We start from the raw sequence: 14,789 nt of genomic DNA, 5'->3' as shown, positions 1-14,789 counted from the left end.
GCTTTTGTGGAGGCATCCATGTTTTTGGGGGGGTTTATTTTTGCACTCATAACAGCCCTGAGGTGGGAAAAGACTATTACAACTTGCAAATTACAACTACCAAGGTAGCATGAACACAGCATAGGAATAACCTACAAATGAATTGAGAAAAACAGATGTCTCCATCCACTGTGCTAAAACTCATCGCTGACAACAGATTTATTATTTTTTTTAAATAGAGAGGGGGGGGGAGAAAGTAGTAAAGACTTTATGGGACAAGGTTAACAGACACAGTGGGAAATTGTGCAATTCTGCTTGCTGTCAGATAGATCACATCATTGTGAAGAGCAGCAGAATGGTCAGAATGCTTGGACTTGCATTTTATTTACTTAGACATGTTTCAAAATGCATGATAATTCCAAATGATTAGCACATAGTGCCACAGTAGAATGTGTGTGTGTGTGTGTGTGTGTGTGTGTGTGTGTGTGTGTGTGTGTGTGGTGAAGAAGTCAGTGTAATTTGGAACATGACAGCACATGTCTCACTGAGGTGGATGTGTGAGTGAGGAACGTGCACGGGCATTTCAGTCACTTTCATCCGAGATCACACATTTCCACAGGCGAGATGTTAATGAAAGGTCAAAACACACACACACACACACACACACACACACACACACACACACACACACACACACACACACACACACACACACACACTGCAGTTCAAGAGTCATCACCCTTAGATTCTAAAGAAAACTAGAAAAGAAATGTCTTAAAAGCATTCCATTCTGAATCCAGCTCTAAGTGCACGAGGGACATGCTAATCCCAGTTACACAAATACACACCCAGGTAATGTAAACACTTTGCTACACTGCACTCCCACGTGTACAACACAACTGCCTTAAAAAGTGTAGGTGTTTTGGATACACACATCAGAAAAACTGCAGATAGTCTACAGTCTACATGGCATGTATATATAGATGTATGTAAAATGTACACTATACGGGCAGGAGTGTGTCATCATAACTGACTTGGTCATAAGCTGTATAAGCAGTGTACAGATGAAGCTTAATACCCACACACACACAGCTATATTCATACTAGTGGCATGCATGGTCTCAAGTACAAGCAGCTGCCCATGCATCATATCATATATCTCAGTCTTACACACAACACCAACACATACTGCTTTATTCGAACCATTCAGCTGACTGTAGCATATAATGTGCTCTGCACCAGAAGCATCCACGCTCTTATAACAACATTTCCACAGTTAATCAGCGGTGTCAGAGATGATGGTAACTCTCCAGAGAATTTACTATAGGTTTACTAAAAACCCTTTTAATTAAAACACTTATCAAACCATTCTAGAGCAATGCATCAGATTTGAATTAATTTAAGCAATAGCCAAGAAGAGAGTCTGAAAATGGCAAAGATTCAGTTACATGAAGATGCTGCTGGAATTGTATGTACATGTATTGGATTGATCACCACAAAACGTTCAACCCCCGATGACCACGAGTCAATTAAAAGACAAGCAAATCATAATTGTTTTTAAGACAAAGTCAAAATAAAATCGTTTCCTGCTGAAACGCCACACTTCTGGTACGCCACATTTAGCAGCAATGTCTGAGACAGGGGGAAACACATGAGCATCTTTGCTCTAATTTATCAGAAATCTTTATTGTTTGAAAAGAAACAGCATGATTATGCTAATTACAACAGCTCAACATATTTAGGCACCAGAGTGAGCTAGACTAGATAGCTGAATCTTTTTTAACACTATGAAAATCAGTATTAGACTTAAGATGTCACTTTAATATTTGAATACGCAAAGTAAGGAGTGGCTTTACTGGACAGCTAGAAACAGACTAGCTAGAAATGTAAATGAATTATCACGAGCTAGCGATGGTTTATTTACAGTTGATTGTCGAGGTGATATTCATGTCAGCACGACTTACTCGGATAATTAAAATAACTGTTCATGAATGTATTACACTTTCTCTATACAGAACATTTTCTAAAGCATTTCAAGCGCTGAGGCCAAAATTCCACATGAAACGAATAGCACAGTACAGGATTCAGATATTATATTATCATATAAGAAGCAGACTTGAAATACAAGGTACAAGCAGAAAGGAGATGAATCAAAAGCTGTCTAGCAGGACTTGAATTGCAACTATAAATGCACACAACTCTCTACAATACCACTGGAAGCATAATGGTGTACCTGGATTTTATTTTTTTTTTGGAGTGAAATCTATTCCATTTTTTTTCTATTTCACTTCTATTTTGTTCTGAAATATGTATCTGGGTCCAACACACCAGATCCGACCGTTCAGGTAATGAGTTTATACAAGTGTATTAAATCACCACACATAGCAAGGAGGCTGGGTTTGGAAAGCTCTAGGCTGTTTGACAGACTAATGAGATCACAATCCAGCTAAATGCATGCTGGTCTAAAACCCTGTATGTTCCCTGGGGTTCTAGGAGACAACCCGTGCACTCCAGCGGTGGTGGGAGCCTTTGCAGTGGCACAGAAAGCAGGTTAAAGCACCATCTGTTCCTGAGAGAACCCCGAAAGGTGAGCAAACGCTCTTAATTAACTAATTTACTTGCAAACGCATTCTAATTTATTCCATCTAAAGTGTAAACGCACAATAAGTCCATGCCATATGTGCCTCTGACATAGTGCGGTGTGAGGGTGAGAGAGTGCCTGCTCCTGAAATTAGATAAATGAATGAATCAATCTCGGCTGATGTCGGCAGAAGGGGGCTCGAGAAACAGCAAGGGTCAGAATCAAAACCTCGCTCACTATCACAGCGGGGTGCCTCAAAGTCAGAAAAGGAATCGATTCACAGCCTAGCTCTTCTGCATGAGGCGAAAACAACACAACCATCACACATAAGCAAGGCAAAAATGAAAACGCGAAGAAAGAAAAACATATTTCAATCGTTTTTCTTGCTGCAGAAAATATAAATATCAGTGTCATGAACTGGGGTGAGCCGGGGCAAGCTTGCGTCCCTAATGGCACCACTAGAAAGGGCCTTTTGAGGGATCAGGCTACATGATCCAGGTGTGGCTCTCAGAACTGGCTCACATGACACACCTGGAAGAGACACACAGAAAACAAAATAGGGAAGGAGTGAGAAATTCAGAGCACACCATAATCCTCCAGAACAAAAGGCTTTTTAAAGGCGTGGCTTCTCCTGCCACCTGCTTCGTCACACAGCCCTTCAAGGAGAGCTTTGATGGAACAGCCAAGATTTTCTGTAATCATGACACGTCATTTTTGGCAAGTTATTTCGCAAAATTCTGCTTGAAACCACTCGCCAAGACTAAATCTACTCAGCAATCTTCTCTCTCTTTACCTTCTTGAGTTCTCCCTGAATTTATACATGACTCCAGCTTTATCTACAGAATATATTTATATTACGTTATGCGTCCAGAACAATATATTACCAGGGGAACTAGGCAGAGATGACCAAGTTAGGTTTCTCCTATATTGAGGTTGGAAAGACTAATTAGGATGTAAGAATATAAAACGTATTAATACAAATAATAAAATAAAATAAATTAAAAAAAAGATGAGAAACAGATTGTAAATACTCTCCAGCCTGGAGCACATGCAAAAACATTTTTAACACTAAGAAAATTAAATAAAACTTGTGGGCACAAATCTCATCAAATTTCACACCTACTCTTTTAAAAAAAAAAAAAAAAAAAAGAGAGAGAGAAATAATAATAATAATAATAATAATAATAATAATAAAATAAAAAAAACGAACTGAAAGATATTACATTTCATGGAAAATTTTAATAAAAGTCCACAACAAATTAAGCTTCTGTAAGCAGGGACACTTTTAGTTGAGCACTCCAGCAATAAAAGTTATTCATTTATTCAACTACAATTAACCATTTATCCTGGTCAAGGTCATGGTGGATTCCAGAGTCCATATCAGAAAAACCGTGCATGAATAGAACATGGAGACCAGTACATACATACACATATATATCTACATACATACACCGATTTATCTTCCGTGCACAGCAACCCGGCATTTTAGACTTCAAATTAACCTATTTTATTTATAACAGCACTACAATTTAATTTACCAGCATTCATTCTACATGACTAACGGAGATGTTATGAATCTGGAGCTGGTCCACACTGAGTTGAAGCTGAAACCTTAATTTGCTAAACCTACTGTATAAACCCTACACACATTTTCTATTCCCTCCTGCACCAAGCACAGTCCAATTACACTTATTGTGATGCTTCCTTCTTCTCCCTTGTGTACATGTGGGAATAAGATACTTTGTAAGCAGATGGATCGTGTTGCAGAGGAATCGTGATATCAGAGTAAATGAAGCTTTTCTTCTCTACCTCATACTATAACCACTACTATGACTGCCAGCACACTGTGACCAAAAAAAGTCCCATTCCCAATTATATGTATTAGCAAATCTACAGTGTTGTGTCTTTGTTTCTCCATAACGAGTTATTTTGCTCTTCAGTTTCTTCAATTCTTTCAGTGAGACTAAAATGGCCATACTATATCTGAGCATGTACCTCTCCTAGCAAAATTACAGGAGAATTGAAAGTACCAGCACTTTTATTACCAATTCAGTCTCAGGGCCACACTGCATCCTTAAATGAATATACCAATATACTTAATAATAATTGCCACTTCATCCTTTCTTTTCTGTGCGGCAGCATAATCCTAAAACATACCTCCCACTCCACAAGAAAAAACCCACACCCAAGAAACAGAGTGCTGTAAAATTGTTTTAGATAATAAATTCATGAAGTTCTCTCTCGCTCCATTTTCCCACGTGGTAGAAGACATCATGGCATAATACTCCTTATTTCACTTTCCCAATAATGTTTAAACAGAGCGAGAAAGTCATCAAATCATTGCTCTATAAAACCGTCAATAATAAAAAAAAGAAAAGAAAAAATGAAAATAACAAAAAAATTAAAAAAAAGCTACAGTTTCGACTGTAGAGTTTGGCCTCATCTCTAGCAATAAGAGTACAAAAAGACTCAATGAAACATTTATGGCCAGGTCCACCTGCCCCACGCTATCCACAGTTAGGTTAAATGTGTTAAATAGAGCACAGAACCTCAGCTTCTTGCTCCTTTTCCTCTAACTAATGAAAGCTTGCAGACATCCATCCATCGTTTCACCACCGTCATCCCTCACTCTCTTTTCTTACAGTCATGCATTTTATAGAAGCGACATTACCCGCCCCGACAGGATCCGCGTAACAGAACAGAACAAAACATCAGTCCCTTTATAGAAGGTTTTTTCAATGCCCTTGTGAGCTTCATTTTCTGCTCCAGACACAAGAGCTAGCTTTGGACACAGCAAATAAAGGCAAACAAAAGGATTAGAGTAGCTCACAGGAAAGAAAGAAAGAGAAAAAAAAAAAAGCAGAACGTCACACCAAATGGCACATCTGTGTTATGCAGTTTGGAATCAAACAGTCCTACTTCCACCTGCGAGTGTCAATGGCGGAGAGGAAGCGTCTCTCGCAGAGACACCAATCAGTGTGTCAGGCAAGCAGAAGCAAACAAAAACAGCAAAGCACTAAAGTGACTCTTCCATCTTGCAGCCAATTTCACAAAAACACCAGTTCCCAACATATAATTCAAGCGTCTCAGTGTTGACAATGGCACAATGGACTTGGCTAATGTGAATGACTGATTCTGTTTCAGTGCTGGACAGACTTGCAAAAAAAAAATTTAAAAAAGGATCCGATTTAATAACGATAACAGCCAAGTTACAGATGACACTCTTTGCATGTAGACAGAAACGTCTATCAATTAAGTTACAATTTATTTATAGAAATTATATAAATATATATAAAAGAAATAACCAACCCAGTGAGTTATTTCGTCTCAGAAGCACAGACTAGTGATTTCTCCATGGTAACTAAGGGGGAAGTCATTACTGCATGAACTGCTTAATATTTGTTACGCTACATGCTATGGTGATAACTCATTAGATTTATTACCAATTGGATCAAATTCTGCCCCCCCATTTAAAATCCGATCCGGTGTTCTACTGACATCAGCCTGATACAATCATATTTTAAATGCAATTTCTTTATTTAAAAAAAAAAAAAATGCAAATCTGTTTTATTTCCCATCTGGAGAATATTGTAAAAGGTCACATCCATTAATAAGACAATCCAGGAGGTATAATAATGAAACAGTAAATGGAAAAAGTTAAATTTAATGTTTCCATAACTTTTTCCCCCACAATAAGAATGACCTCAGTTTTCTTTAGAACCCAATTTCGTTTTGCCATGTAACCAATATAGGGCAGTTATTTACTTTAACCTCCTGTGTAAATCTAACACTACATTTAACCACTGTACCATGAAACCTGAAATAAATCACTTCAACCAGTGTGCATTCAATGTTCAACACTGTGGATGTGTTTTAAAAAAGTAACTAGCTCACTATGAGAAGTGATGCACATTGACCTCCTCAACACAGTGAACCGAACAGTCAGTGTTATCAAATAAATAAGCTAATAAACTTGTATGTTCAATGATCTAACTCACTTCATGCTAAAAGCAGCCATGTTAAATTGCTGTGACTTTCTGACATTGGGGTTGAATAGAAGTTTTTTGAATCTGAAGTCCCTGATCGGGAATTCAGAATTGAGGGTCTGTTTTATTTGGTTCGAATTCACGCTTTGCCCTTTAAATCAAATGAGGCTAAACACAATACAGCGCAAGGTAACCATTGTTGTAAATAATGCCCTCTACAGGATGTCATTTCAATCGTATTTCTAACTCAGCTTGATCTCTGATCCAGGTGTTCCTGAAGGCCCTGGCTGACTGGTTCAGGTCATATTAGCACACTTTAACTCCCTGTGCTCACTATAATCAAGGGTTCTCAAATGTTCTGCAGGATGTACACAGCTGTAACAAAGTTAATAAAAGAAATCACTGACCACCTGGCTATGCTTAATGGACCCCACTGTGAGACCCGCTGCTCCATATTACTGGTCCAGAGATACCTGCTGTACCAGCTGGAAGGGAAGTGTTATTCACTTCAGAGAGCTATTGTATTTAGGCAGAAACCATGCTGTTGGCAAATAGTCTGGCTGAGACAGGAGTCATGTGCTCTTACTGGTTCACCGAACGAACTGTTGTGCTTTTTTTTTTTTTTTTTTTTACCCCAAAAAGAGAGGACCCTTTCTTTCACTATATGCCCCTATAAAGCTTTTGTGCAAGCTTTTATGCCTAGGTAATTTGACTGCTAGCCTACAAATGAGCCACTGCAGGTAAGAAGGCAGACCTGTGAGAGCCTGAGTGTGTGTAAGTGTAAGCTCTTGTGCATTTGTCTAAACTCCGTGGTCTGGAAGTGAACAATGGCTCCAGTCAGACTTTACCAGACATGCATTCTTCATCATGCTGATCCATGAATTTATGTATTTTGACAATAACAATTTTATTTAGTGCTAAACAATGACTTTTTATGTCCCTGACATCAGATCGCAACTCAGAAGAATGAAAGGCCCTCAAAGCCTTAGTTTATTCGCTTAAAAACTCTCATCCTTTGTGTGCGTGTTGTATGGGTCAGTATAGCTTTTCACAGGGCCCTAAAATCATTTCACATCTTTTGGACAAATCTTTGCCTAAAAGAGGGGTTTTCGTATTAAAAAATATATAAATGTGCACAGTGTGTTTTGTACGCTAAGAACAAAAGGTTCTATTAAACCCAAAAAGAGCTCCAGAAATGTAGGTCATACCTGCCATTATTCTTTTTTTTTACCGCATCAAAAGCATGCCTTCAGGCAAATGTATAAACTACCATTCATGACAGGTAACCAATTATGTCCTTCAATAGTGGTCAAAAACTAAAAGAAAATTTAATAAAATTAAATAAATAAATGCAGGTCTCTACAATCTTTGGGAAATGATTGAAGACTTTGTTGGACAGACCAAGGCGATCCGAGCTCCCAGACAGAAGAAATAGTTCGATTGTGACAGATAAACACAAACCGACTTTCTAAATGTCAAAGCAGCAAAAGAGCATGGTGAGCAATAGTCGTCTCAGCTTGCTCAGTGGCCTGTAACAACTGCATCGGTCATGTTGATTGGAGCACAGCAGTGATTGGACAGAAGCAGGGGTCTAACCAAGTAAGATGGCTTGAGGATCTGACAGCAGTCGAGCTGGGCTTTATGAAGCATGGACGGTTTAGAGGTCAGGGAGTATGTGTCACTGAAAATTCATCAATCCACAGCTGCTGCCTGTTCTTGAAGTCATGCCTTTATTGCAGAAAAGCTAGTTTGAATGAACTAGACTGGGCTGGATCTCCTGCTGAGATACAGGGCAGTGAGAAGGCTTGTGCTCAAGCAAAAAAATTTTAATGAATAAACAAATATGAGGATGACAGCATCATGCTCCTGGCCATGACCAAAAAAACCCCCAACAACAATAGCTGAGAAAATTCATCATCGAACAATGCTTTCTACCAAAGATTGAACTGATCTCTATAGTGAATGAACAAAGATTTTTCAGGTCTTGCCACAATTATTACGTCCTTAATAGGAACCGCTCTGATGGGCAAGCTGAAGCCATGTATAAAAATTATTCGTCTGAAATCATATTTAATCAGTTAATGCACCAAGCAGCTGGCAATGTTTACATGGGCTGTCTGAGTGTTCGCTTCAGCGCTTGCTGATTTGAAGGAATCTACAATGCCACAATATCCAAGAATAAATATCATATTTGTACGTTTACCAATTTTGGGTAAAAGCTGCTCATTTGAAAAAGAGTACTAGTTAATATAAATATAAAATGATTTGTAGGGTTTTGAAATTTTCCAATTTAACAGATATACCTATAAAGCCCCACCCCTTTCTCCATCTCATATGCAAAGGTGACTGATGAATGTTTTGAGCACTTTGGGGGGCATTAATGGAAAAGTTTAGCCTTGTGGACATTAGACAAAAACAATTATTAAAAGATTACACTGAAAACTTGGTGCTTAGTGTGCATTAGCTGGAAATGGGGGGAGGGGGGGGGGGGGGTTGAGTTTTCATGATTAGCCCTGCTGACTGCACAGCTGGAAATGCTATTACGCCCCACCCTCACTCTCCTTAAAGTGGAAACAGTTGAAATGTGTTCTTTCCTGTCTTTTCAGGCTATTGGTTCTGGGTGATTGAATAGTTTATCGGGTTTGTTTTAAATGCTAAATCCCAAGAAAGGGAGCCAAAAAAAAAACCCCACAAAACAAATCAATATCATGCAAGCCTAAAGATTGTTGTTCATTAATATTGAACTTAAGTTTTAAATCATTTAGATTTCTTTCGCTCTTTCACAAATAAAACCACAAGAATGAACAGTTATACAAATAAACTATACACTGTAGTTTTAAAAGGCAAATGCATTTTCAAGACAGTTGTTTGTCAGAAGTGTCTAGAATAACAGAATCCTGTGATAGAATGCTGAGCTCATCGAGCTGGTACATGGGAACAGGATGCTAACAACATTGAGTCAGGTTCTCCAAAAAGCGTGACACATTTGCCTCTTTGCTTGAATGATGACTTTTAAGAGCTCCTGGTAATAGCCTGTCCCGCCGATTCGGGAGGCCATAAATCTTCCGCCAAGAAAAAAATGAGAAAGCAATCAGGTGGGGAAATCGGGTCTGCGCAAATGTGTGACGCGTATTTCGGCAAGTCTTTCCACCCACCACTTAAAATGATTAAAGACTCAGATGCAGAACAAAACAGTCTTCCTGTACATAACCCAATCAAGCTGTTAACAGATATCAGCCTGAGAGGGATTTTCTATTTACTTTTGCACTTCTGGATGCAGTAATAGGGGTCAGAGAGTGCAGCTGGGACCCGAGGTGAGGCGCAGACACGTTGCAACAAATCCCAGTCCTGGGGGTCTTAGGGTGATGGGAGGATTTCTGTTTCTGACTCTCTCACTTGAAGAAGTCTGACTAATAGATACTTTGCATGTTCCTGCATTTGGATATGAGAAAAAATATCCAGTGATTGACTGGTTTAGCTTTTAAACTTTGTGTCTTCCTAAAAATCAACATATCACAGTTAAGATTTGAGGCTTGTCTGACAACACGTAATTCAGGACACCTTTCTGTGCTCAAGTGGCTCTTCATTCACTTTCATGCCAATTATCTCTATTACTAATTGCCTTAAATTGCTCTTACCCTTAGTCCATTTTCTTTCTTTTTCCCTGTCAGCCCTGAAGGACACATTTCTACCTACACAGTTCATTTATATTCCATTCAAATGAGCAAAAAACGATAGAGTATGAATGTACCAAGATGAGTCAAACCATGCAACCAATTAAAAGGCTACTGCTGCATTACTGAGGGCTGAACTCATCTGTATGTTTTTAGATAAAATTGATAATAATCGATAATGAAACTGGCTGATTAGTTGGGTTGCTCAAATTATGGTTTAGCATGACGGTAAAATAATACAGCTGGCCGCGAAAAACTGGCGGACAGAACAGGGTCAACCGGCAGCAGGAAAAATAGATAGAATAGAATAGCCTTTGTCACATTTACATTACAGCAGAGTGAAATTTGTTCTTTGCATATACCAGCTTGCTCATAATCTGGGGTCAGAGCACAGGGTCAGCGGCAGGTGATACGGCGCCCCTGGAGCACGGAGGGTTAAGGGCCATGCTCAAGGGCCCAAGAGTGGCAGCTTGGCGATACCGGGGCTTGAACCCCCAACCTTCCGATCAGTAACCCAGCGCCTTAACCACTGAGCTACCACTCCCCTGAAAAAGTGTGCGTCCCAAGTCATCCAAGGAATGTGAGCATTTTATATTAAACGCAACAAAGAAAACTGTACCTGCAAGTTATTACAAGGCGGAGCTTTCGTGGTATGGAGGTACCACAGTAATGAACGAGAAAAGCAAACAGACTGGAGTCATGGATGAAGGTGAAACATCAGCACAGTAAGCAGAAATCGTAGAATCTTCATCATGTGAAAATGGTGTAGTTTAATGAAGTGCTATAGTGTAAACTTTGCGTTTGTAACTTCAGGACAGTCGCACTGGATCTGTTGTGCATCAGGTTGCACAATCAGCTCGCTCATGACATCATGATGGATTCAGCAGCATTAACCGATTACATTTTAGTCACTTATGTGGTTTTCAGTGAATGCGCATGCATTTGTACACAATGCATATTTATTTATTTATTTTAGTCAAGCCTGTTAGCTTGCCGAGTTCCTCCATTCCATTCTCTTTTTATAGCATTTGTCTACTACAAAAGTAAACTGACTTGTTTTAAACTGTGATTTACTGCTTGTTTTAATGTTTGTATATTTAATTTATGCATTTATTATCTTATTATTATACAAGATAAAATTATATATTCTAAATGCTAATATCCTTACAACTGAACAGTGTGTATTTTTTTTAAACAAATTGTCAAAATAATAATGTATTATATTTTTATAGATTTGTTTAAGCAGTTGTCAACTTGCCATCTGCAAAATACAATACAAATGTTGATTTACACAAATTGCTTCACCTTGCATACTCAAATGCTGTTTTTTTTTTTTTTTTACAGAAAGAAACAACTCAGCATGAGTGAATTATTTCAAGGAGGAAACCCCCCATGTGCAGCTCGAAAAGCAGCCACTATAAATTTCAAAATGTCTTAATTAAAGATGGATATGTGGCTTTTGCATTTTTAAAGTACACTTTTATACTAGATATCGTGAATTAGGGTTTTATATAGTTATAATAAGCAAAACATCTCATTTTGAAAATATATTGTTTTTTATCTGATTAATCATTTAATCAAAAGAAAATAATAATAATAATAATAATAGTCTGAACATTTGATTACCAAAATAACTTAGTTGCAGCCCTAACAATAATCCCCCGTTTATTGTGGCGGTTACGTTCCAAAACCGCAATAAGAGAAAAAAAACGTGATAAACAGACGCCACCCCAAAAATTCTATTTTATGTATACAGTACAGTACTGTATTAACCTTTTACTTTATTTTATAATTAATAAGTATATTTTTAGTAATAAATTGTATTATTTCAACATAAAACTCCATAAAAACAATTCCCTATACGTTTTTTGCTCTATCGTGTTATCCGCGAGAAACCGGGAAAATCAGGCAAACAAATTAGTTATGTGGCAAATGCAATTCCGCTATAAACCAGGGCGTGAGATTTGAACCGCGGTAAAACTGGGGATTACTGTACATCCTCATGCTGTCACTAGAAGTGCTTCCAATGTCAAAACCCAGTTGGGGAGGTTGGTATAGAATGTAAAAACATCATGTCACGTCAACATACAATTTATGCCAACATAAATACCCAATAAAGATGGTGTTCTTTAATCATTCCTTCCTTCATTTTAATTCCTTCCTTGTTACCTTAAGAGAAGGTACTCATCACTCCCTGTACTTCACACTCTCTTCGATCCTCAAGCATTGCTCAATTGCTCCCACCAAAAGGTAGGTGGGTGCTGGTTCATTTTTGGATATGCAGGCAGGCATCAGTGTTTTAAATCTAATGCAGACAGCTACAGGAAGCCAGTGGAGGAAGCAGAGCAAAGAGGTGGTGGTGTGGGAGAACTTTGGATCAGTTGCAGAGGTTGAGGAGTGCTCAGAGGCAATCCTGCAAGATGCGAGGTGCAGAATACAGGCTCAAAGTGACTTAACAAGCACTTGGCGATTTCAATGGAGAAACTAAGATTAATGTAACAGATTAGAGGAGAGATGAGATGTGAAAGAACGTTGATTAGTGACAGGAGACAAACCCTCCCCCCCCTCTCGAAACACAGCAGACAGAAATAAACATCAGGTAAGGAACAATGAGAGACAGATCGAGAAGAAGGCAAACTAAGCCAGATGAGGGAAGCAAAAAAACAGGTGAGGCACAAGAAGCCCTTTTCCCCCCTATGTACCCAGCAACATCATACCTTTTTAATGAGCGTATCCAACTAACATACAAACAACACACTTAGCAATCATGGAGTGTGGATGAGGATGATTTTACCAGCTGTACTGAACCCTGCACTATGATCAAGCTCACATGGATGATGCCTGTGCTGTACTATGAGTAACAGATGCTCTGCAGCACAAGGAAAGTTGAACCCGCTTCAACATTCTCTTAATAAACGTCATTGGATTTATCAACGTAAACATACTGAATTCTTTGTGCGTGTGGAATAATTCCTTAATGATTCACTGGGAAAGAATGAGAAGAATTCTCAGCACATTAGGGAGATATATTTGATTTATATACACGACTGTCGATCTCATCTCCCTTTTCAGCTGAAGGGAGATCGTCCCAATGTACTTCAGTAGGAGAGAAAAAGGAATAAAGTGAGCTTTATCTGAAGTGACTGAATAGAGCTTCTTAAGAGGCGTGACTGCGTGGCGTGGCAGCAGTGGTGGTCCAGAGCATGTTGTGTGCGAGGTAATCAGACATGCACCCGAGATTCATCGTTCTCACGCTCCCTCTCTCATACAATCTATTTTCACATAATGCTGTTTACTGTTGCTAATGCAGGCCTGGGAGAAGGTTTAACATCCTTCTGGCCTATAAACATCCTCTTGTTCATGCCAGAATATTAAAGGCGGTAATAAGCAAGCTGAACTTACTTGGTAAATAATAAATAAACTCATGTTAATTTTTAGGATTTCTTGCAGGAATGGCACAGTGTCGGATCACATGCAGTATTTTAATAGGATTGAGGTCAGGAGGTTTCGAAACAGCATTTCATCTGGTTCATCTGTTGGTAAATCGCTGCTGTACTGGCGCATCATCATGTGGCCTGACTAAACCTCTTGCGTTTTTGTGTCACAACCACATGACCCGATGTTCTGCTACAGAACGCACTGGAATTGATTGACGGGGTTTCGAAGTTTGCGCAAAAAATTTGAGTTTTCTCCAACCGTGATGTCTACATTTTACCATGACCTCCTATTCCTCTTCAATCACTTTACGAAACATTGTTCTATGACTGGGGCCATTCAACTACGATTTGTGAAGGTCCAGTTACATAGAAAGATCTGAAAAGGCAACAAACGCAGTCTGAATTTCAACAACGGCTATAAATGCACCATATTGCAACAGAATTCTGTTGAGTTTGAGTCACCAAAATTATGACTGGTAAGATTTTTTTTAGCAAGAACTGGTCAAACTTGCAGCTCAAGTGATTGCAAAATCGGACCACATCCATGTCTGCTGTAGTAATGAGTCATTTAAAGAATTTAATCCATATCCTTGTGCTAACTTCTGATTGCTGAAACCCGTCCTGTAATTATGTGCCTAATATAAAAACAGTGGGGACTGTAAACCCAGACTACCGAATTAAGAGATATTCATCAAGAATATCAATATGAAGGGATCTAAAATGTACATTGGTAAATCTCACAGCTCTACTTTTAGCACTGGACTTCTGAACAAGTCAATGAAGAAGGAATTATCTTACCTTTGTGGTGGGAACACGGCATCCACAGAGGAAGATCGTATTCATAAGAAAAGAAAAAAAAAAGAATAAATATTGATTAGTGTTATATTCTGATAAAGGTCTCAAAATCAATGCTGAAAAACAAGTCTAAATCTCAGACCTCTGGGAAATAATTCTGAAAATGACATTTATTATGGGTGCATCTATTGACCTTTACAGCTGCAGCTGGAGTGCGCAATTTAAATCATATTCTTATCCTTGAGGCTGCTGAAATCTATATATTCCTACATTATTATGCTAAAGAACACAAGTCCCACAATTAAACCACACCAAAAAAACCCCAAAAACAACACCA

At 38.6% G+C, this 14,789-nt stretch overlaps 2 protein-coding genes across 4 annotated transcripts in view; one reads left to right on the top strand and one right to left on the bottom strand.

The window, feature by feature from the left end:
• The window catches only part of med30 (mediator complex subunit 30), a 60,482-nt gene extending 48,806 nt beyond the window's left edge, over nt 1-11,676 (top strand). For 2 of the 3 annotated variants that reach the window (XM_046834409.1, XM_046834411.1), the window contains exons 6-7: nt 2,473-2,566; nt 11,565-11,676. In XM_046834409.1, coding sequence (XP_046690365.1) covers nt 2,473-2,566; nt 11,565-11,584 — 114 coding nt within the window. In that variant the 3' untranslated portion in view covers nt 11,585-11,676. The remainder of the gene's footprint in view (nt 1-2,472; nt 2,567-11,564) is intronic. The other variant, XM_046834410.1, reaches the window with a different exon arrangement.
• The window catches only part of ext1b (exostosin glycosyltransferase 1b), a 72,316-nt gene that overhangs the window by 22,824 nt on the left and 34,703 nt on the right, over nt 1-14,789 (bottom strand). The window lies entirely within an intron of this gene.

The sequence above is a fragment of the Silurus meridionalis genome, chromosome 22 (genome assembly GCF_014805685.1).
Source record: "Silurus meridionalis isolate SWU-2019-XX chromosome 22, ASM1480568v1, whole genome shotgun sequence".
Taxonomy (NCBI): Eukaryota; Metazoa; Chordata; class Actinopteri; order Siluriformes; family Siluridae; genus Silurus; species Silurus meridionalis.
Note: the sequence above shows the minus strand (reverse complement) of the source record. Positions and strands in the feature narration are given on the sequence as shown.